This window comes from Rhopalosiphum padi, chromosome 4 (assembly GCF_020882245.1).
Source record: "Rhopalosiphum padi isolate XX-2018 chromosome 4, ASM2088224v1, whole genome shotgun sequence".
Lineage (NCBI taxonomy): Eukaryota > Metazoa > Arthropoda > Insecta > Hemiptera > Aphididae > Rhopalosiphum > Rhopalosiphum padi.
Window position 1 is genome coordinate 37,878,871 of NC_083600.1, and position 26,468 is coordinate 37,905,338.

The following is a 26,468-nucleotide window of genomic DNA, read 5'->3' on the forward strand; positions in this document are numbered from 1 at the left end:
AAAATCGAATAATAAATGAACGAGTGAAATGAAGTCTTTTATTTGCTTATTTTCTTATTGAAGCGGCGTCTATACGCGGGTGATATAAATGCGTTCAAATTTGTAGAATGAATTTCAAGTAGATAAAAAGAGTACCGTGTAGGGCCATTAAACTCCGTACTACGCTGTCTATTAGCAGAATACAAAATAACAAGAATATGAATCAGTTTATACGATGCAAAGGAATATAACTTATACGAATATTATTATTATTTGCATAAAATACGACTTTTGGCATCGTCTCGGGAGGGCATCGGATATAAACACAAAATGGTAGAGTATATTATTATGCGAGTATATACCATAATTAAGTGCTGCGTTATGGATAGGGAAGTAATATAAACTTGTATAGGTAGTACAAGGTCGTATAAAAAACTGCAAACCCTTAAAAAGGTAATGCCACCAAAGTCCCTGTCATTTAAATAAATTAAGAGCTACGCTCCAATGAAATTAATTGGCATGAAAATTTGCAAAGACAACAAGAGTACAACTTTATTGTGAACTATATTAAGAACATCAAACCTACTATTTGTATGCCTTTCCCGTCTTCTTGAAACTAAATCTATAGCTCAAATTATCTAATAATATCTAATTATCTAATATTATCTAATTATCTAATCAAACAATAAAAATGTACACACTTTACATATTATAATGAATCTTAACTTTTTAATTTAGACGTCAGTAGTTAATGTATTTCCCCCAAAAAAATAGTTTATAATTTTTTATATTATTGTTTTTATAATTGTAAATGGGATACAAATAAATAATCATTTTGTTGTTAATAAGAGAGGTTAGCATGATAAAACAGTAAAGTATAAAATATTTACTAAAAATAATTTATTATTAAAAAAACAAACGTTTTAATTGAATATTTTGATTTGAAGGCAATTATAAGTATATTGATTAATGATTAAATAATAAAAATGATCTTAATTATTATAATGTATGATTATCATTTATCTTATATGTTTTTGGTACTGTCAAAATGGGTTTTTTGTCGAAAATATGATATAATCTGATTTTTAAACTAAATAATACTAAAAAACACTATTAATGTATATTGTAACAAAAATATAAATCTAAATTGATTTTCAAAAAACAAAACAAATTAAGTTACAATTTCCACTCTTTTTTTTCTACTAATTTATGACAAAGATTGAAATTTGTAACCAACCTGACTGTTATTGAGAAAATGACTGTTATATTTTTATTATATTCGAGAAACCTTTTAATTATTTAATGAACTCAGCTAGATATAATTACAAACATTAAAATTAAAATTATGAATTTTGTAATATGCAATAAAATGTATTGAATTATGTGAAAATTTTTTTGAGAATATTTAAGGTTCAAAAAAAAATACTATATATAGTTACTAGTTAGTATAGTTAGTATAATCAACATATAATGCCTGTTAGCCAACGGTTATAATAGAATAAGAATAAAAAAAAGCATTATAAAGCATTACTTTACTGTTTGAAATGAGATGGGTCAGCTTAATACACAAACGAATAAAAAAATATAGTGGATTATTTGACTAGCTAAGATTATTAAATTTTCTCAGATTACATTGTATTAAATTTAATATTGAAATAATCCGCACTTTTATTGTAAGTAACTACGCTGCTTCATACAAAGAATTAATTTTTAAGTATCTCAACAATAGTGATATAATATATAAATGAAAAAAAAAACATATTAATATTTGTATAACAATTAATTTAATTTATTTTATTGATACTCAGTTAAGATAAATATAAAAAATCAGTTAATTTAATGTATACATTTAATTTTTAGTTTTTTTAAAAAGTTATTCTGAGTTAAATGATAAAAAAGGGTGTTTTGATTTTTTTTGTGTTAGTAAAATAGTATAGTATACTATTGAAGTAAACTTCACAAATTTTTTGAGGCACTTTTTTAGATTTTTAAATAAATAATTATAATAAAATTGTATAAATAAATAAACAATATAAGTAAATTCAATGTTTTTTTTTGAAATACGCCAGAATCAAAAAATAAATAAATAAATGATAAAAAATAATCACATAAATTAAAAAAAAAATGTTGACCATTTTTTGGATAAAAGAATATATTATCTGTTTATTTATTCTGATTTCGTGATAATTTTATTACTTGCAACAAACCTAATATAATAGAACACCAGATAACATTTTTAATATTTCATTTTAATTTAATTAAAGTTTTAAATGTATAAGTTGTGTATACTGTTGTTATGTTTAAAAGTTAAAATATATATTTTAATTTTAATTTTGGGATGTCCAGATGAATGAATTTTAATATAATGAAATATTTGTTACAATCTCAGTAGTGGTGTAACTGCGATATCAACTTTTTAGTGAATAGGGTGGGAAAGGTAGTAAAATCGTCTCTTATCTCATTGTTCATTTTCATGTTAACGTTCTCTTTTCCCAAACATTAAACAACATTATATTACAGACTGCTTATTGTAAATTCAATTCCTATAGAAAAATATCAATAATATATTTAAATATTCGCAGCAGGTAAAAATAATGACTTTTAACTAAAAATAAAAATTAATAATTAATAATCATTTTCTAACTTGCCTATAAAATAATAAAATACTTTATCATCACTAATAAATATCATTAAAATAGAATATTTTAATATATTTAATATTATTAGATTATATTCAGGAGCAAGATAACGTGATGTAATCGTATTTTTGTCTCTACCTTAAACACAATAAATTAATATTAAACTTACATTGACCTATAGAGTTTTTATATAATTTCTATATGTACCTATTATTGTACATTTTTCTTTTATTAAAATGTATGTCAGGTACATTATTTATGTTCTTTAATAGTTATACAGCAAAAAAATTCTATTAAATAAGTATGAAAGCATAAAAGTTTTCTTAAAAGGTTGAAAAAACCAACAAGAAGATTATGTTTCCGTGTAGATAGTTGGCAATAGATTTAATTAACATTAAAAATAACAAAAATATTTATAGATGATTCTAAACGTTAGTCGTTAATCGATTACAACAGTATTCGTAAACATATAAGATGAGTAAAGATACTAAACATAGATGTCACGTCCTGTGAATAAAAACATACCTAATACATTTAGGTTTTTACATACAAATTTAAAAAATATGGTAAGTATAACCTCGGATTTTTTTTTAAACTTACAAGTATGCAATCTAACAAATTGTTTTTCTTAAATAAAAATTCTATTAATAATTATACGAATTGCAATTATTAATTAATCGTGTTAATTATGTATTGACGGAGAATATTATTGAAATTGATTAATAAAATTAAAATATTTTGTAATGAATTAAAAATGCTATTAGGTGCGTTGAAATATAACTTAAATCGCCAAGTTATGATGAAAAAAATGATTTCAATAATTACTATTAATATTTTTAAAAATGTTTATATCTATCTATTTATTATATGACGTTATGTTTGGAACTGAAATATATTATTGTTTAAAACCTTAAATAACGATGCAAATGTTATTATTTGGTCAGTAAACACAGAGGGCTTTAAGTCAGTAAAAACGGTCATTCACCCGGGTCCCCTAAGTATCGTTATAAACTATTGTTACTATAAATGCCCCATACAGAAGAGCAAAAGCTGCAGATGTTACTACCAGGTGTTGACCAAGTTAGTGAATAACCCTAAGTTTTTGAGTCCCTGATTTAAAATTAATTGACAATCTATATGGATTTTTGTGTGGTCAATGAAATTACAAACTTTATATTATTCAATTGTATACTTAGTAGATATTAAGTAAACAAATAACGTTCTATCAAAATGAGTTGACTATGGGTTTAGAATTTTAGATACCAATGTCAAATGGCCATCAGACGCAAATACATCAAATGAATAATCTTAGAAAACCGCAAGTTTGTAACCAGATTTCTTAATATTACATAGTGTTGTTTCATCACGTATTCATGGTATAGCTGGTAATTCTATTTCAGTCTTTTAATTTATTTAAAAAATAGAAATTTGTTTATTTCCTTAAAAATTATTTTACCCAATCAGCTTATTGTATAATATGTAGCGAAAAAAGGTATTTTAAGTGGGTGATTTCTGCGAAGAGTAAAATTTAATAACTTAGCAACTAAGCATTATATAACATAATAAAATGTAAAAGAAATGCTAAGGTATAAATTCAATTTTATAATCTTATAAAATTCATCTCTTAATATAATTTATGTCTCCCCGTACTAACAAATTCTTAACTCTTTTATTATATTTATTACATTTACAATATAATATAACTTGGGTGATTTTTTTAAGAATATTCTCTTTAATTTGGCCATGACTTGAAGGAAAATATCCACTTAATTTCCGTCATCTAACGACTAGATTCAAAGAATAAGGTTTACGAACGTTAATGTTATTCGGTAATTTTCCAATGAATTTTAACATTATTAATGTTTAGAGTTGCAATGCTTGTTGTTGACTGTATAAGGTATTGCTTAATACAAACTACAAATTATAAAAGTAAACGTATTATCATATTATATACATAAATATTATATGGTATACTTATAAGTTAAACGATGCGTTAGATAAAGTTACAATATTGATTTATATCCAATAAATATTGTATTGTAAATAAAAACCATCATACATTGTAAATTTTTATTAAAATAAAGGAAGTATAATATAAATGCATATTGATATATATTTCAAATTATGAATGTCCACATGAAAATTATAATACTCGTAATTTGTAATTGTATATGAATATATGTATATATATATATATATATATATATATTAAGATTTATAGTTATAGCTAATTATTTATAATCCAATTAAACTTGTAGGTGATGTTAATATTATATTGTATGAAAATAGATATTTTTTTCAAAATGTATATAATAATATTATGTTAATCTTAAATTTTACATTTTTATAAATAATTAATTTCTTGAAAAGTTTATCTTGAATGGAAAGTTATAATCTAAAAGAACATTTCTTATTTAAGGTCATTTAAAGCTACACTAACTAACCTCCATAATGTAAATATATTAATTTAATACATTGTATTTAACTTGATTAAAAAAAGAAAGTACTGCAAAAAATAATTACATTAAATAAATATAAATCCATCTCTGTTTACAGATATAAAAATTAGCGTTCAAACATAAAAATAAATATTCACACACTTACAAATTATGAAGTATAGGTACTTTACTCATTCCTTTGATTTTTTAGAACAACTTAATTTATAAAAAAAAATTTAAATATTTATAAGTTATATTGTAATATTATAATACGTTTTATTTATATTGTTTTCAGAAATAATAATATTTAGACACATATTTGCATTTCAATAATTAATTTATAAAATAATATAAAAACTAAAAACACTATACAATCAATTACTTATTTAATATCAGTTTCAATTATCGGAATTAAACATTATATACATAAAGTTTATTTTTATTTCTAGACATCAAGATGTCAAGTTTTTATTTTGTATCAAAAAATATTATAACTTCAGATAAAGATAACTATCAAGACTGTTACTCTTACAAAATTAAATAAAATTACTACATATTTTCAGTTTGGTAATAATTTAAATCCAGTGAATGAAATAAAAAAAACATAGGTATCAGTGGAAAAAATAACAAGTATAAACCATGTACTCTACTTTTTGTTTCTGTGGCAGACACATCACACATACATATAAATACGCCCTTGAGCGCCTATTGTTAATTGTTTTTTTTTCAGTTAAGTAAATTATTATTCTTTGATGATTATGAAATAATTCAAATTAAGAAAGTATTAAAATAAATGTAATTAAAGATTAAATACCAAGGTAAAACTATGTATATAACATTAAAAAATATTGGTAAAACTTGGAATTTTACAACAAAACATCGGATGATAGGTTTGAAAAAATATAGTTACATAAAACATATTATAAATAGTACCTAGTATACCTGCACATATTATGTTATTGATATCATTAAAACGTATATCATAATATTTAGAAGAAAATTCATTAAAAATAGAAATGATTATTTTGATAACTAGGGATTAATAAGTACTATACTGGGATAAAATACAGTAAATATAATTTAACTTAAATTGAACACATTAAATATATATCACCAACGTCCAACTCAATGGAAATATTTTTTAAAACTCTCCGAACAATAATACGGAAATATTTTATTTTACCCAATCACTAAATTGAAACAATTACTGGCATTTCAATTTAATTTCATTAAAATTAATAATTTTAAAAAAGGTCATTAATCAAAAAAAGAATGTTAAATTTAATAATAAACATTTTACAAAATACAATCAGTACGTGTGCCAACTATTTAACTACGGTTTATTTAAAAACTGAAAGGTTCAGAATATTATTATTAATAAATAAATTGATATACATATTAATATTAATTTATATATTTATTATTATCACCTTTTATTTTTATATTATTATTATTAAATTTAATATTATAGTTTTTATATCAGTGTTAGTAAAAATAATCTAATGATTTTATAGAATACAATTTATATATTTTTTAATTTTCCTTTTGTGACTTGAACACATTTGGTATAAAATAAGTTTTTCATTTATAATAAATTATTTTTATAGTTATAATCATTATCGTCAAGTACCTATACACTAAAGCACAACTGTACATTATTTAGTTCGGTAAGCAGTTCATATATATTCGCACGAAAGTGTTTCATCGAAAATTTATTTATTAACACTGTCGTTAATATGGCCATTAAAACGGTGACATTTTTACACTTTAAATGCGTTCATGATGTTAATTTAATACATTTTTGTGCATATTTTTAAAAAGATATATTTTAGCGTTTTGAAATTTACAGTTTCTCTAATAAACGAAAATAATATGTTTTATCCAAGATTTCTCTCCTTATTTTCTATTATAGTTTTCAGTAAAAATCTGCAGAATTAAAATAACTAATAATATTTATATTTAAAAAGTCAATTAATAATGATAGGATAAAATATTTTACAAGTAAGATAACAAATTATATATTTTGTTGAAAATTATGTATTTCATTATAATATGTATACCTATCAATTTAAAGTTAAAATTATTATCGCTTTTTGTATTATACATTAATTTAAGTGACTCATTGCAACCAACTAAGAATAATTAAGACTGTGTTAAAACCCCTACCAGTATATACTTATCTTATGATGTACTATAAATAAATCTAAGTCATCTATATTAGTGATTTAAAGCTTAGTTATTTGTTTTTAATATATTAACAAAAAACACTTCTGCATTAATTATACTTAGATTTTTTTTTACTATTAACAGATAATATAGAAATGATAATAATCATCATTACCTGACGAGACTGCAACAGGCCAGATGGACAGCATTAACATCAGCCAATACGTCATGCTTGTTTTTATATTTAACGTCGTTTGCTAGTCGTCTGTTTCGGTATCATTATCATAACGCTGTACCTGAAAGAAAAAAATTATAGGTACTTTAATTTATTTTTTTTTAAACTGAAAATTGTTTGCATTAGATATTATGTATTATTATGGATGCGATGATTCGATGAGCATTTACTTTCCGTGTCATCTAGTTTTACATTAACGTAAACAATAATTTTAAACTTATATTTTTTTCATCAAATGAATATACATTTTTATATACTCTGATGAACTGGTCGGTGTACGGTCCAGTTATTGTCGGTAAATATAGTAAGTAATTACGCGTTTTATTTTATATTAAAAAAAAAAATATTATAATATCGAGTTATGCCGCTTCCGTCTTGAAACAATGAAATTAATGAACAACAGACATCATCATCTGAACTAAATATATAGTTGCACGCAGTCTGCTGCAGCTGCCAGCAACTGTGAAAACTTCCCTCTGCTGGATCGAGACAATTAAAATAATATTTTATGCAAGAATTCTTGATCTTTTGATAGAAACTCGATTTAAAAAATTATTTTCTTCGATATAATATATTATTGTCGTTATAGCCGTTGTAGCCGAAGCAACTTTTAGCGAATCTGTTGCATCCGAATTAATATTAAGCCGATATACATAGTATAAAGAAACCAGCACCCCACTCCACCACCACCGAGTTGGTATAATTAATTTCAGTACATTTTTTGCTTTTCCCCTTCAACTTTTACCCCTTTGGTGTTTCTGACCAATCGACCAATCAACCGAATCGAAATTCATTTTACGAAATAATATTCTCCGGGTCCACGTTAATTGAGTTACACGAGCTTATATAAAGCCATATATAATATACACGCGCGCAGCGCATTACTCGCCGACAGCCACATAAAGAATAATCATCGGCCGCCGTTTTTGGCAAATGTTCGCGATCGTGTGTGTGCGTGTTCGAGAGTATTCGCGTATTATAGTCGTTGCCTTTTCCTTTACCCCGCTGCCGTCGTTATAAACGCCGCCAACACGCCTCGGGAATCCAATGGAATGTCAATTAAGCCGAATTAAACGTGGTAGACCGCTCGGCTGACGGGTCACGCACTACAGGCACATACACTCGACGCATTTACCCTCTCCGCTGGCATAAATTCAATGAAAGACAATACCGTCATGCAATGACTGACGAGCTCGATCGGAAGTGTGCACGCGGCTTTGGCGTATCTATATGCATTGGCAAATCTTGGATATATATTTAAGCAAAATTTATTATGATATTTTAATATTATATCGTATCATATCATTTTATTAACACATTATTTAGGATTTAATGTTAGGCCTTTAAAATATAATATAATGACTAAGTGGGGAGGGGCCCGAGGGCCTCCTCCTTGAATGCGCCATTGCGACACTACATTGTATAATATGAGTACAAGCATCTGTCGTAAACAGTAATAAACAATAATAATATGAACTATATACCTAGGTACGTCATTTATTAGGTTAAGGTGTGAATGGTGAAACATTTATTTTGATTACTCTAAAATACTCTCTTTGAATCAATCAAGTTTTTGAAAACATGTTTTCGTGTATAGTTCAGAATGCGTATTAATAAGCCATTCATTGTTTTCCTATATTTTATGTTTATATATGTACAATATACATCAATATTTTTGAATAAAATAAAATATGTTTGACCAAAATCATATTATTATCATTATGAAGATGTATGATCACGAATGAGTTGATTGAATTCAGGTTACAACCTGGTTTGTTCAGTGCGAAATGGTGGTGTAAACAATTTTTTGGCCAAACTGTAAAAGTTTAAGAAAAATAAAATTACGCGACAAAATGGATTTATAAATCTCTCATGTATGCTTAAGCACAAGAAGAGATCTTGGCAGTCAAATAAAGTAAGATAATATTGTATTGAACTGATTTATTTAATTAATAAAAGAGAAAAGGAACCCACCCTAATGTCACGTGGAAATAAAATATATAGGGTTCTAACACCCATGTTAATTTTACTCTATTTACACCCGTGATGGCTAAATCATTGTGGCAAAACTCGATGGAATATAATAACGCACTTCGTACGGAAATTAGTCTTGTGTGTCACTTGTATTATAGGATACATAATAGACTCGTCAATTATAGGTCGGTACGTCGCAGCAAAACGATAATTATTATCGGAAACGAGACAATCGTGGTTAATATACGAAATTCGTTTACGATGCAGAACGATATAGGCGGTATTTATTATAATATAATCAATCGCAACGATTGGTTTTTTTTCTAGACTGTCAACTACAGGTCTTATGTACAGTTATATACAGTTATATACAGTTATATATAAAATATCAATTATATCTATCAGATTTTTTTCGTTTGTAATGTTGGGTCGAAATTATTACATGAGATATATATTGTATGTATATTAACAGTCGGATTGGTGACGAGTTTTGAAAAATGAAAATTAATTCGCTACCCAATTATAGTATTATATAATATACAGTTGACGGTTACGTATTGTAGTGCATCTTATTATAAATGGAATTACTGTACAACAGACGAATTGTATATTGGAGTGGTATTAAAAAAAAAAAAAAAAAACATCGATCAAATTTATCATATTATATAGAGCATAACAAGGAAATAAATTAAAAAGGAACGGCGAAGACGATAGCGGTAATAATAAGTAATAAATCGAATGAAAATTGGTGAAATAGCCGCTTATTATTATTCATGATTAGTGAGGTGTAGTATGTAGATGACGCGCGCAGCGTAGTATTGTAATGCGAATATGGTAGGTGTTTGTGGTAGTATGGCGTAATATACAATATAATACATATTATGATATTATAAGAATTTCAGATTTTTTCTTATAATAAAATTTAAAATAGAGAACAGTTTACAATTAAAATTTAAAACGTAATAAATAATAATAAATTAGGTTAATTTTATACATGATTATTTTTTTTTTAGAGGGGGAGAGTAAGTTATTGAAAACCAAATGAGATATTTTTTAATAGATTTTGGTATTAAAAAACCATATTTTAACTGTTTGTTCATTACCTCATTATTCCAAAGCAAATAGCATGAGAGTTATACCAGACATTTAAATAAAACAATTATGTTTATATGTTGATAAAAAAGGTAGGTAAACAAATTGTTAATTTGAACAATAAATTATCAACCTTGTAATAAATTAATAACGCTAAACTACTTAGATACCTACAACCTACGTATATTTAATACAAATATATATATATATATATATATACATAAAATATACGTAAAATATATTTGGGGGGGGCTTGGGTGTGCTTAGCACCCCCAAGTTGTTTCATGTTAATTTAGATTTTAATAGTAACAGGTATCCATAACCTTAAGATGCTTAAGATAATATCATAAAAAAAGATAGAGAAGCTTCAGCATCCCCAGTATTTTCATTGAAATTGTACCCCTGTATATATAAATTGTAATTATTATTATGTATTTAAATATAATTGAATAATATATTCAGATATCTCAGTCACTGTTATTTTCTTATTAATTCTTCAGATTCCTTACTTCATTTTAACACCTGTAACCGGAGATATGCGTGGGTTATAACCCGTTGTTGTGTGATAAGTGCGATATATTTGTTCATTTAATATGTCTAATTACGAGATACATCAGCAGATGCGCACGGGCGAGAGACCGTGTCGTGCATGTGTGCAACAAGTCTTTCACTCAAAATGGCACTCAGATAGTGGCACATGAGTAGGCATAACCTGGTTGTGTCTTCAGTGTATGATTGAAAGACCGTATAAACGGAAGTTTAGTCAATTTATCGCTGTTAATATTGTAATTTATCGTTTATCAATAATATAATATATAATTATAAATGCTTTTCAATACCTGAGACAACAATGACGTTTTTTTAAAACATTTTTCTATTTAAATGATTTAATATTAACATTGTGTATTGAACAATTTAATAATACCATCAAGTTAAAAATGTTTGAAAGATCATTGCGCCGGAAGATATGATGTACGAGACGATGTTGTACGAAGCCACCGTTTCTAGAATGAACATTAACGTGTGACATAAATGCATTGTTTTTATGAATTTTTATATTTCATAGTATTGTATCCATATTGTATTTTATTCATGTAAATTTTTACCTATTTTGTCATTTTATTAAGCCTAAAATCGGATTATTTAATTTATTGGAATTAAAAAGAATGTTTATGACTCATATATTGAGCATATTTTAAAATAACGTCGAAACAATGAATCAACTGAAACATGTATGACTTAATGAATTGATTTTAAAATACATTTTTAACATTTTGATTTCTGTCAATAGTATATTATACACAAATAAAATATTTCCATAAATGTTTATTATTTTCGAGAATAAAAGAATCATTCTGTATACATATATAATATATATCATATACTGATATACTACTGGCAGATAGGGCCGTATAATAATAATTACTCCACGGAGGCTTTTCGTGTCAGCCGTGACAACCGTCGTAGTATTATTATACATAAATATAGCAGCAGCATACCTTCTTCTGCTGGTGGTTGGACCTCCAGAGGGACCATCTTCTGCATCATCCCACGCCCGCAGGCAGTAGTAGTGGTCTTGGAGTGGGTGGAAAGAGGGCCAAAGGCGAGATAAATAATTCATAGACACCTTTGAGTAGAGATGATGGCCTCAAGAGTTAGTATGAGTTACTACTATAACTATATGTATAATATACCTACTCGTATATATCAAAAACGTCACATGATTCGGTTGACGTGTGATTTGTGTTGAGATTACGGACTTGGTAAATCGATTAACAATCTACAAAAATGTTTGTTTTCAATTGGTCACGACCAGTGGATAATTACGTGAAATAAATTTACAACTGTAGAAAATAAAATAACTAAAAATATCACAATATACATTTTATTGGGGGTGATTATTATTACTTATTATTTTACCATAATTTGAATATAATTACTTATATAGTCCACACCATTTTGATACAGTGCAACGGTGCAACAAATTTGCGTTTAGGTTCATTATTATAAGTATACAACCATATGCTATATCCTATATTATAAAGTAAGTCAAAAATTATACTATTATAGTTAACTGAGGTAACTGAGATAGTGCCTTAGATAGTGATTATTTTCTGATGATACGGGCTAAGTTAAATTATAATTTCTACATTAGCCAGCCACCGGGTATTAAATCCATAAAATATATCAACCTGTTTGATGAATTGCATGATTAATAATACATTATTCAAAAAAATAATTTTGTCAAAAATTCGTAGATTATACTTTAGACTAGAATACTTCAACTATCGATATCAATAATAACATTTATTATTTTAAAAATACAAATAAGACAATAATAAATTGGTCATTGAAGTTACTGACTATACATACTTATAGAAATGTGTCTATAAAATATTATTATTATATTGTGGATTGTTACTTACAGATCATTTAATTTTAACTTATACAAGTTGTGTACGTATAACTCTCTATCACTCACACAAGTTTCCTTTACCTACGAAGTTAGATATTCTTATCTTAATCAATATTTCTTATACAATTATATCTGTAATTATTTTGCATGTAATGTTATCACGACAATATGTTTAATACAAAATATATATAATGAATATATCAGTATGTGTTTTTGTATTTTTGGTTTTATTGAACTAAATTGCATGGAACATTCTACATTTTAATTAAAAACATAATAATAATAATAATAATTATTATTATTATTATATTTTACAATGGAACACGTATTACATATAATATGGTAACTACCTACTTATAAGGTGAAATGTAAGCATTTAATAATTATATACATATATATATTTTAAATAATGAATAAATATATTTCAGAAATACCATAGATTAATTTGATTTATTGATCCAAACGTATACTTGCGTTGGTGCATCTTATTCATAAAAACATTATATTATGTTGTTAGAACATTAAAATTGTTTTTTGAAAACGAAAAATATTAATACTAGTTAATGGATAAGGCGTATGACATGCCATAATATTATTTATTGCTGATTTTATTACAATTATAAAACCCAATTATTATTATTTTTATTTTTTAATAATATATTTATTCGTAATATTATTTACTAAATAATGAAACGAAACTGAATCTCTTTTAAATACATTATTGAGATTTACGACATTGCATCGTGTAAAAATTATTATAAATTAATGTTACAATATTGATGTGTACATTTTATATAGTTTTTAATTTTTTATATTTACTACACAATTAAATATTGTAAACACACTATATTTTCACATCAATAATTATTAATGTATTTAATATCTAAAAAAAAATATGTATAAATATGTTTTTATATATAAACAAAACTTTAAATCAAATTCAGTTTTACAATAATTGACTAGTATAAAATCACTTTCACATGTAGGTCCAATGAAATATAAGACTGCAAGACTCTCAACATGTTTGGTGAAATAAATCGGATTAAGATTTCAAAGAAATAAAAACAGTGATACACCAAATGCCGTCAATAAAATAAGACGTGCAGACACGATTGGACTGTCAAATTTATTGAGACCGATTTCAATAAGCTTAATAATAATACATAACATTTCCCCCTTAACATGATTGACGTTCGTCAAATTGATTAGTCTGTAGACTGTACCAAAATACGTAATAATGATCGGGCTTTAGAAATGTTTAAACACAAGCGTTTAAATATTTATCGATACTAAACCAATAATGTAATTATTATTTATTATGCGCTACCGCATACTTATATGCACATAATATAGGAAATGTAAATATTGAAAGCACATACACAGAGGATAATGCAAGTGTAGCCAATTAAATATGTTTTATTTAACTAACTAACTAACTGTAGATAAAAACGTACAGAAATTTAAAAGTAAACAATATAATTATGTAATATCATAGTAGTACAAATTATTCAGTGATTTTCGTTACATAATTATTATTAGGTAATAAGAATGAATTTATTGCTTATTGATTTGATTTTGAAATAAAATTGATAATTACTATATTTTTAAGAAATAAAGGACGTTTATGTCTTTGAAATAATATTATATTATTTATATTTATATTTATTTATTTAGTTCTATGAGGAAATTCACATAGTGAATTAATTGTAATATTTTCTGCTTTATTGGGCGAATTTCAATACCTATTTTATTCAAAGAGCTATATAAAAATCGTTACTCGTTTAAAATTTGATAAAACGGATGGTAAAAAATCAAGTATCTACATCAATGATTAAGTATACCTAATCAATGACTACATAATATAATTTCTTTATGAAAATAAAATGTAATCAAATATTATTGTTTGCGTGCTAAAAACGGAGCACAAAAATTGTATTAATAGTGTTTTTTTTTTTTTTAATAATGCAATTAAAATTAAAATTTTTAAATATTCATTTTTCTTACATAACTATGTAAAAATAATATACTTATGAACATTAAATTCAAAACTAGTGACACGCCCAGGAATTTTCGATGGGGGGGAGGTATATGTTATAAGAAAAGGCCGGATTTAATTCCATTAAAAACACACAAAAATTGTATAATTATACCAAAAAATACATACAAATTGAATAATAAATTGCACTGTAAAAATACAAGTCATATAAAAAAACTTAATTATAATTCAATTAATTTAAAAAAAAAAATTTATGAATGTATTACTTTTTTGAATTAAAATTAATAATTAAATATATTTCCAAATTATGTTCATTAAAATTAAATCTTTTATTACTTAAAATATGTTTGTACAAAGAAAAAATACGTTCTACTTCTATTAAACTAGTTATTGGTGCATATTAAAAAACCTTAATAATTTAGGCGTTATATCTAAATAAATATCTGCTTTACACGACATGACTTCATAGTAAGATTTAATAATTTTATATCCTTTATTTTTTTTCAATTATATATACATACATTTGAAGGGCTACGGGGAAAAACGATTATAGTCAAAATAATTTTTTTTCTCATAAAATCTAAAATGTAAATTTAATATTTTTTTTGTTCATTGTATCCAAAATAAATATTGTTTAACTACAATAAATTTTTTTGAATTATTTCGTTCTCGATCTCTTGGTTGTTTTGAGATCTAAAATTTTAAAATTGCAACACTGAACATTTTAGGAATATTGACTATTATCGTTTTTCTCTGTAACCCTTCATTTATCTTTAGTTTTTTTTTGTCCATTTGGACCAGGAATATTTGTTAAAATATCTTCAGTTTTTCTAAACCTATTCATACTTTAAGTAACTCACTATACTATTTGATTTATCATTTAATATTATGTATTGCATAATTATTAATTACATATTATATATCTATAAATAGGAAATGGTAAAAACAAATAGTATAAACAAAATACACAATTTTTAATTATACTTATTTCTATGGAAAAAAAAAATTTTATCCAAGGATATTCATTCGTAAATGCATAATAGTTACTATATTTATTTTATTACTTCACATAAAAAAAATTTCATTGCAATTAACTTTATATTTAGATACAAGATTGTACAATACTACACGCAACTTATGTACAATATAATGACCTGTATACCATAGTATAACAGCTAGTGTACTCGTTTATTTACGTTTTTATTTGAAAAACATTCGTAATAAGAACTATCTATGGGATATTATTGTACTAATCAAACCCGATTGTAATAGTACATACGATTCACTTAATATGAACATAAAAACCATTAGGTACTTCCTATTTGATTTTTTTAACAGATGCTAAATTTATTCACCTATTTCTAAAGATTTTTTTTTATTGATCTAAAATTAACATCGGCAGCAGTGGCCATTAGTTTTTATATTGATTACAATATGACATGTCAGCACTTTATTTTACAATGAAAAACATAGTATAAGTTGAACTATTTTTTGATAAAAATAACCCATTATAATATTAATATATTAATATCTAATTTAGATATATTATTTTTTTTTTACTTATATAACTCACAAATTAATTTACAAAATATCAAATAGTAAAAATAGGTATAAATTAATCTTAATATTTAAAAAAACTTCTTTGTGTTCATAAAATGACAATTTAAATAATAGTGGAGTATTTTAAGTTTCTACGATTCATGTTTAATCAAACTACTTAAACAATAACATTTGATGAAAAATAAATTACCAATATATTTTCGGTATTTCGTTACTGTTAAAATGATTACTAATGAATAATAATAAGATTAAGAAGCATTTTGTATTTTTATCTAAAATCATAACAATTGTATTATTCTAAATCGAAAAAAAAATCTGAAACGTTCAATACCAATAAATAATTAAAAACAAAAAATTTAAATATTTTTAAAATTAGATCATATTTAGAAAATATTAAAATAAATATCTCTTAGAGTTTCTACTGTTATATTTTTTTTGCAACAAATAAAAAAATGAAATAGATTCTATCAAAAACTAATATTGGATAAATTGTCTCGTTTTCCCACTATTTTTCAATTGTACCTAGAGAAGTATACTATTAACTACCCTTAAATTTTAAGGTTTAAGCATTTTTTTCTGTTCCAAATACTCCAAAAATGTTACAAAAGACATAAGTACACGCTAATAAAATAACATCATTATTGTATTATAAACATAATCATTGATCTACTCAGCACCGACAGTACCTAAGATCCATCCCGATGCGGTTAAAATAACAATAGCATAGAAAATGACTTTTTAAATTGTTATATATTGGTTTATATCAAAAAGAAAAACGTTAAATTTTGTATTAATTTAATAATAATTAAAAATAAACATTTTTTTTATTATTATTAGTTTAATGGAAAGTCTACAACAATGGAGGATTTTAATTACAAAATTACAATATTAAAGAGTTAATACTATTAGTAAAATTATAAAAAGATATTTATACGATAATTATTAATAATTATCACAACAGACCTTTAAAAATAATATTTTGGAGTAAAAGATAAAAAAAATAGTTTATAAACAAAGCATGCTACCATTTATTAGATAAAGAATTGAATTATTATTACATAATTATTTTATAATAAGGTGAAAACCAATTAATTAATTTGCGTTCAATCTAATTATTAGTAGGTACAATCAATAAAGTTAAATTTCCAATGTAAACAATTTAATACTCAGCGTCAAACTTAAGATGTTTTTTTTTTAAATAATATATTTTTAAGTATTATGTATAATCACAACAATTGTCAATTGTATATTTGTATTAATTTATATTGTCAATTTTGATCCAGTATACTGTATTAAATTATATTTAAATTTTAATATAGTATATTATTGACTCTAAGCACTTAATGAATAACATTTAAAGCAATATTTATCTACTATTAGCTGTGCCATACAATAGATATTTCAAAATCTCATTATGTTTTTACAAAATAAAAATATCATCTTCTTTATATGTTTTTAAGAACGTAAATAATCGAATTACTTTTTAACATACGATTACTTCGAGTGCCTATGCAATTTTATATTATAGTGAATCGGAGTTAAATTAAATTGTAAATCACCTTAAAAATTAGGGAAATAGGAAAAAAATTAAAAATTAAAAATCTAATACGTAGTTGATTATTTTTTTGTAAGACACTTATTTAGCTTATTTTTCTTCTTATATAAATATTATCAAAATGTTGTTAATATATGTAAATTCTAAAATCCGAGCACTTGAATTTTAAGTATAGTTATTTAAACTAAATCATTGTTATTTTTCAAGTGATTTTTTAGATTGTATAGTGTTTGCCAATATATATTTCTATAAAATGAATTTTACTTCGACTGTTCTTTTTCTGTTTCTTTAATTTCATCTTCTTGAAAACCTTTCATTACCTTCTCTTTCTTCAACAAAAATTTATGTCAATACTGATAAAACTATTATCATATCGCTTTTGTCAACTATACCTAAATCTATATTGTTGAATGTTTAATTATTCTATTTTGTTATAATACATTATACATACATATATTTACGCTTACTGTTGTACCTATTATAGTGTTTAATATAATACGTCTTTTATTTTAAACATTTCACATTTAGTTATTTTCATTAATAAAATATGACAGTACTATATAATACTAAGATAAGTTTATTTTTATTATTCATTTAATTATAATACACGCCATTCATAAATAGCATACAAACATAAAATATAAATAAATTTATATTTATCAACTTTCAATAATGTTTCCATTGATGAAAATTTAGTTATACATTTAGGACCAGCCACTACAAATAGTTTCCGTTATTAAGAGAACGGTATACCTGCATGTGTTGTCTCTGTCTTACTAATGTAGATCATAGCAAATTTTCGTTCAGCAGAACACATTTTGTGATGTTAGCTTTAATATTAGAGCCAATTTACCTATTATCAAACTTAAACGTAATAATGTTATCTAGGGCACCTCATAGACTTTTATTGGTATTTTAATTTTTAAGCGAATTGCGAGCATTTTAAAGTTTTAATATTTTACATAACCATAACTCACTTAAAAATTAATAAATATCAATAAAAACCTATGAGATTCCCTAGATAATATTCTTACCTTTAAATTTAATAATAGGTAAATTTACTCTAATATTAAAGCTAACATCAGAAAATGTGTTTTGCTGAACGAAAATTTGTTAAGAATCATAAATTATGATCTACATTAGTAAGACAGAGACAACACATGCGGGTATAGCGTCCTCTTAAAAGGTTATATTATTTACATTACGTACTGTATGTGTATTCTTATGCAATTTAAAGTGTCTAACATTAAGAATATCTCTACTTTTTAGTGGTGTCCATTTATAGAAGTTTCGCTGTACTTATATTATGGTAAGCGACTTTAACTTAATGTAAAGCGTAGTGTGTACCGAAATAAATGTTCAAATGCCATGAACTTTACGTGAAGACTGCCATTCCATGAGACTTAAAAAAATATCGCTTTCAACGTTTCAGCGACACTCGGTTGCGAAAAGTATGTTCGACCGGAACGTGAAAGGGAGGAAAAAGAGTGTTATTATAGGTCACAACTGCCGTCGGTCGTATATGTATAGTATACCTATATATTATATAAAAAACAAAACGAAAATGAACAATAATAATAATAAATATCAACCGAAAATCGATAAATTATAAACGGCCGGTAGGGTATATATTTTCATCTCTTAATTCCGAATGGACGTTCGTGAGTCAAAAAGTATTGACTACGATTCGAAACAAAGCCAGTGGCGCGGCAACAAACGACAAAGAGCTAGTATCCATTATTATTGTTTGCAACTGCAGTATAGCTACTGTTGTGATGGTGGCGTTGAGGGAGGTTTAGAAGAGCATTTGTCTCCATAAATTAATGATTCAACTTGTTTTCAAAAGTGTGTGGAACGGATGGAAAATATATATATATTATAGAAATAAAGTAAAAATACCCTTTCTATATAATCACGTGGATACGACCTGGACACGAGTTTGGAAATACTCGTCTTTCCGCCGAGTTCCGACCGGAATTTTCACATAAATAAAACTTCTTGACCATCTGAATAAATTATACGGAATGTTTATATACATATAAATATTGCGAAAGGCTAGTGGGGGGAGGAAAAAAGTTTCCACGCTGATAATATATATATGTGTGTGTGTGCGTGAGAGAGAGAGAGACCATAAATCACTGTAAAGTGGACTTTTTTTCGTATTTATTATATATAATATATTACTCTTACTTTTTTGTTACAGACAGAGAAAATCCGTAGTTTCCGACGACGTATGAAACTATATCTAGTCGCGAAAGCGCCTATACGGACCGACTCGGACGTCTCGGCCCCGACCTACCGCTTAATGCTACGCGCTGCAGTCCGCCGATGTGCAAAATCGTGTGAAAAGTGTGAAGTGTGGGAAGTGCAAATATAAATCGAAGGAGATGGTATCGCAGGATTCCCGGGCAATTTCCTGTGCGACGGGAGAGAAAACAAAACCCGAGACAGTGTTCGCATAACTTAGTATCGGCGCAGATTTGGCGTGAGCGCGTGGAAAAAAAACGAACATTCAGTACGTATTTTATAATTTATATTATACTGTATGTAGCGAAGAGATAATGGAAGAAACGATTATTCGATCCCAGTAGAAAAATGCCATCGAAGGGCCATCGAAGGTGGATTCTGTCACCATAAAAGTTTTAAAGAATGACCGGGTAAGCATCCCCCCATGTCTCTCTAACAAATACGATGATTATTTATTGATATTTTTACTGCATAGATTATAAACAGTCCCACGCAGTTTATTCATGATTTCATATTATTAAATTATTGATGGTACTGGACGAAGATTTTGATTAATTAATTTGTGTACGTTCACATAACTGACTAGTGAATATAGCAGTGTTTCTCAACCGGTGTTCCGCGGTACATAAGTGTGCCGCGAACTAGCTGTAACTAGCGAGTCGCGGCCATGGTACACGCGTATAGTATTATTAGGTGTTAAAAACAGAAATTTTCCAGTACTTAATTTTCTTAGTTCTCCGTCAAAATGTATTGTTATAAAAAACGTGCCGTGAGCATAAAAAGGTTGAGAACTACTGGAATATAGAATTAAAAAAAAACGTCATTATTGCGCAGATTACCAATAACAACTTAACGTAATGTTACTTATGCTATTCATCACTGTGTGAAATATATTTTTAGAAATAAACGAATTGACAACATTAATATTTTTCAATAGTTCTCATTATAAATATTTCCCTTAACAAATAATTTATAAAGAACTTTCAAAACTTGACCACGTCAATTTTTAAATATTTGCAAGTGCAAATTTAAAATTTGTAAGACAATTCATTCTACGATTAAACAATTAATTAATTCAACGCATTTTTGCTAATCAATTTTGTATGCCTACATATTTAACTAATTTAAAATTAGCCAAAAGTTTTGATTAAACCAAAAGAATAAGGTAGATTTAGCTATATTAAATAGAAAATGAATACGTACGTACTTCATCTATTAAATATGTATGCATAATGCATATTCACCAAAAACCCGTTGTGAATTTGACAGCGTAACATTAGCAGACATAATTCCTACTCATCCAATAAATTTGTTGGTACATTGTTGTTTGGCATTGTTGAACAACTATAAAAATTGTCTAAACTTTATTTTCGCCAGTGGGCTAATTTGAACTTTTGCACTGCAAAGTTCACGATGCCATCGCAACTGTTTTCTAGAACATTTTTTTAAGCCATATAATATGTTGTTCGATTAAGTTTAAAAAAGCTCTATGAAGCATTTTTTTTATATAAATGAGAGAAAGGTGAATTATTTATTTTAAATTTATGCTTACAATTAATTCTACACATTTTGCACGAAATCTCAGCACAATTAATAACTTGAAAATTAAAAACCCCCGAGTATCAAACTAGTTTGTCGAAATATATACAAATTACCAATTTTTGTGCTTACAAATACATACAATAATTAATTAATGACTTAGTATAATTATTGAGAAAACTCAAATTAAAAAAATGTGAGCTGGGACCCTAAGCATCACTGCTGTACAGTAAATATAAAGTTGGATTCATTGTAATAAATGTATTGAATTCAGTGATATAGGTCTATAATTGTATACGAAAAATTATTTTGAACAGTTAAACTAAACTAAGTATAGTATACTTAGTATACTGTACTTAGTAATTCATAATATTTGTATTATATTATTGTTATTTTTTTTGACTCAATACTACTTCACGTTAAGACAGTATGAATAGGTTATGAATTAGGTTATAAATAGGTATAAATAGGTAATTTCTAAAAATTAAATATCTACATATTTTCAAAATTAAATTGAGAAAAAACGGTACTTCTCGGTTATCGCGACTACCGTTAAAATTATAAAAAAAACTATTATAAAATGGAAAAATTGTATAAAACTAGAAATAATTAATAATTCACTCTAGGAGGAAAATGCTCAGACATACAATTTAAAATTCCTATACATGGACTTTCATGCTTTTGACGCCACATGAATTCAACCAAATAACTATCCAAATGTTGACGAGCAGTGCCTCTATGTTTTTTGTTGCGCTATTTAGAGGATCCCCATAACCTTTCGATATTTTGTGAGTGAGCACCAGTTTGAGGATCCACAAAATTATAAGTGTGGTTAACGGTTAAATGCTGAAACCCAGCATTCTGTAGTTCATCTGTTTTATAACCACGCCAACAATCAGAATAAATAGTTGTACCTTGGTTTATATTATCTTTTATTGCTTGTAGCAGTGTAGACGCAGACCGATCTTTGACTTCAACTAAAAAACATTCCATCGTTTCCCGACAAATGCCTCCAAAAATCCATTGTTGAGGTAAAACTCTACCAGCATTATTTTTACGTCTTGTAAAAAGACTTTCGTCGATTTCTACTATTTTTCCTGGACCACCAATTTTCATGTTACGACTTTTTAGGCTTAAAACACATATTTCTCGCATTAATTAATCCTCACAGCAATGCTAATAATAACCACCATTGAATACGTCTCGCTAGGTAGTCGCGATAACCGATAAGTACCGAAAAACCTAATCATGATATATGTATTAGTAGTCTTAGGTCTAAAAATAATGTTTTTAAACTAAAACAAAATAATGAACATTATTCATGTAAATTATTCTTATTTTAACTTAAAATATCTATAAAAAATATATATGTTTAAATATTTTTTAGTTTGTATAATTATTATAGTATTAACTATAGCTGAAGATATTGGGTTAAATTTCAAACCATGGCAATAATTTTTAATGTCTATAAATACCTTAAAAACATTCAAAATATTTTTAAAACTGTATTATGTATAGAAAATGATAATATAAACATTTGGTAACAATTCAAGTACGGTTATTTGTTTTTGAATCATTTTTTTGAATGCTAGTTTTGCGTAAACATTCCTGTTTTTCTTTAATTTTTTTCTTGTATTTTCTGATTACTAAAAGTGCAGAACATTATTCCATTTTGACCTTTTATAGCACTCGTTATATTCAATTCTATTCTAGAAACAAACTCAAATTTTAAAATTATAGCACTTTTACTGCCCCAAAACCCCCGACTGAAAACATACATCGATATAAAATCAATACATTTATCGTTTTGTTAAGAATCTTAAAATGTAATTGAAAAACGGATTAGTTGTATTTTATAACTATCACAGTAATTAATTATTGATATATAAATATAATCAAGCTTATTATTTGTTTTTAATATAGTCAGACATACTAGTATGAATACACTTGTGTAAAAACTGTATAATATGCTTTATCCTTTGACCCATTAAGATGGTATTCTATTTCTATCTATAACCTGGTTTAAAACAAATTGTTCACAGATATTAAAATATATATGTACCTAAATTACCAGGTACGTATTACGTATATGGTTTTAAAGCTCAAATACTATACATTAAAATTGTTATTTTAAGAAGAACATTCGCAATCGTGAAAAATATATGTTGCACAAATATAACTGAAGTTATTAATTATTTATCTGATTAATGATGTGTGAACTAAATTGAAGTTTTGTTCAAAACGTGTTCCACGTAAACCAGAAGTTTGTAAAGAAAACGATGGGATCACTCATAATAATATATGTATTAGGATTAGGAAGTATATACACTTATACGTTACACGAAACAACTACTCAATTATATACTAATATGTATTTGAGGATTCTGAATCTACTTCTACATAGGAATAAAATTAATTTTACCTCTAAAGGCCCTCTATGTTAAGTACAATGATTATCACATACACTTGAAAGGAAATTATACGATTTTAGACTAACAATTTGTTCCGTACACAATAATATTTATCATGTATACATTTTGGTAAACCTTTTTGTAAACAGAATAAAATTATTTTTCAAGTTATATTATTGAATACAATTTAATGAAATAAAAACAAGAGCTAAAAGCCTAAAAAAATATGATTTTTAATCTTTTAATTATTGTTATTATTATTTTTTTTTTTTTTATCAATTGAAACATAAAAAAATTATATTTCTTTTCTATAGAAAAATGTATACAATATTCTACAATATCTATTATCAAACATTTTATACAGTTCAATATAAAACTTGATATATTTATATATTATAATTATTACCTAATTATGATCTCGCCAAATTGCATTCTATTATAACTTAAAAAATGATTTAGTCTTTATACAAAAAAAGGTTACAAAAATTGTGCGACCAAAAGTTTTTTTGTGTGAGTGACAAATTGCATTTGGTCAGGACCTGCGTAACGTTTCCCCGGAAATGTACAAGGTAATCGATGGACCTATAAGTGGAACTTTACTACGCGTAAAACTTTTTTTCATCTCTTCGTAAAAGTGGACTCAGAATCCCTGATTACACGTGTTCTATTATAATACTTAATACTATAATACACCATATTACATGTCTGTTATTGAATAAATGTAAAACGACTTGTAACACGAAAAATGATCGAGCCAATTATATCTTAAATGTTATTCGAATATATTTAAAGATAATATACAAATATCTCTAGGAATAAATTTTAGAATTATTATTATTTATTTTGATATAAAGCTGTTAGTTTACATACCACCAAAATTAATATAAAATACCTGTTCGTATATAAACAATTTTAAAAAACAGTCAATATAATATTTTACAGCCACATTCATTCTGCAGTTTTTGTTACTCGATGCTTATATTGTGAGTTAGTGTGTGTTAACCCACTGTAAATAATCAAATATACGTGAAAAGTTTAAACCTATATATTGTTTAAAAATAATTATGTATTCATAGCATTTCGTTAATAATAAAATTAATCATATTAGTATACGATATTACGATCATTATTTTAATTGAACACACAACTCATAACTCGGTCTTTCGTGAAGAGGTACTGACATCCACAATAATAGAGAGAATTTCACGCTCATAAAAATGTCTAATGCCCAATCGATTGACCGACAGTACACCGATGAAACTGCGTTCTGACCATGTTTTGGTAAGTGTTGGTCTGTATTTAAAAGCTGCGGGTATCATCTGGATGAGCATTGACGATGATTTGGTAAAAAACAATTCAGATAGCTAAACTTACAAAACTACTAAGAAACATAGCAATGTATCTGTCAAGTATTTGTTCTTCCTGTATAGCTCGTTTTCGATGTCCATATTCTGTTGGTGAAAGCTTTGTATTAGGTTTGACATTTTGTGGTTCTTCTCCGAAAACTCTATTCATCGCTGCATTTATCTTCATAGGCTACTAATCCGCAATTTAAAAATCGACCTGAAAAAATGGATCGAAGACACTAGGAGTCCCCATAGTGCGACTTATTCTTCTTATACTATTCCACAAAACATTGAAACGGCCTACCTCACACCACTTATACGTTATCACACGTTTTCACTCGTCTGTAGTATTAATGCGCTATTAAGACAATATTGCATATTTTTAAGTATTACTGTTGAGTGACTGAAACGACGGAAGAAAGAAAAAATATGGATAGATTTTCAGTATTATTTATATTATATGCATTAAAATAAAATATTGTTAATAAAACTTCTCCGATTTTATTATATTATTATAATATTATGTTGTTTTTATTATAACATATTATTGTATCCACGAAAAATTCAAAAATAAATACTGACTGATATTTTTATGATATAATAAAGTAATTATTCTAAAAGTAAACATACATTTTCCCGAAAAAGTATTAATATTTTGTAATTTAATCTAAATATTACATCTTTTTTTTTTATATTGAAATTCTCATAAAAATATTCTGTTTAAAAATATACAATTAAAAATATCTGTGATTATAGAAAAATGTAAACAACTTAATCAATTATAATGAAAATTATTTATGTTGTTTTGTAATGAATTAAAATTATTTAAACAAAAAATAACCATATTTTAAAACCATTTATTCTTTATGAAATAG

General features: G+C 25.8%; 1 protein-coding gene across 5 annotated transcripts in view; it reads right to left on the reverse strand.

The window, feature by feature from the left end:
* LOC132928856 (uncharacterized) overlaps window positions 1-26,468 on the reverse strand; it is a 154,237-nt gene that overhangs the window by 48,940 nt on the left and 78,829 nt on the right. For all 5 annotated transcript variants that reach the window (XM_060993776.1, XM_060993775.1, XM_060993773.1 and 2 more), the window contains one exon: window positions 7,398-7,518. In XM_060993776.1, coding sequence (XP_060849759.1) covers window positions 7,398-7,452 — 55 coding nt within the window. In that variant the 5' untranslated portion in view covers window positions 7,453-7,518. The remainder of the gene's footprint in view (window positions 1-7,397; window positions 7,519-26,468) is intronic.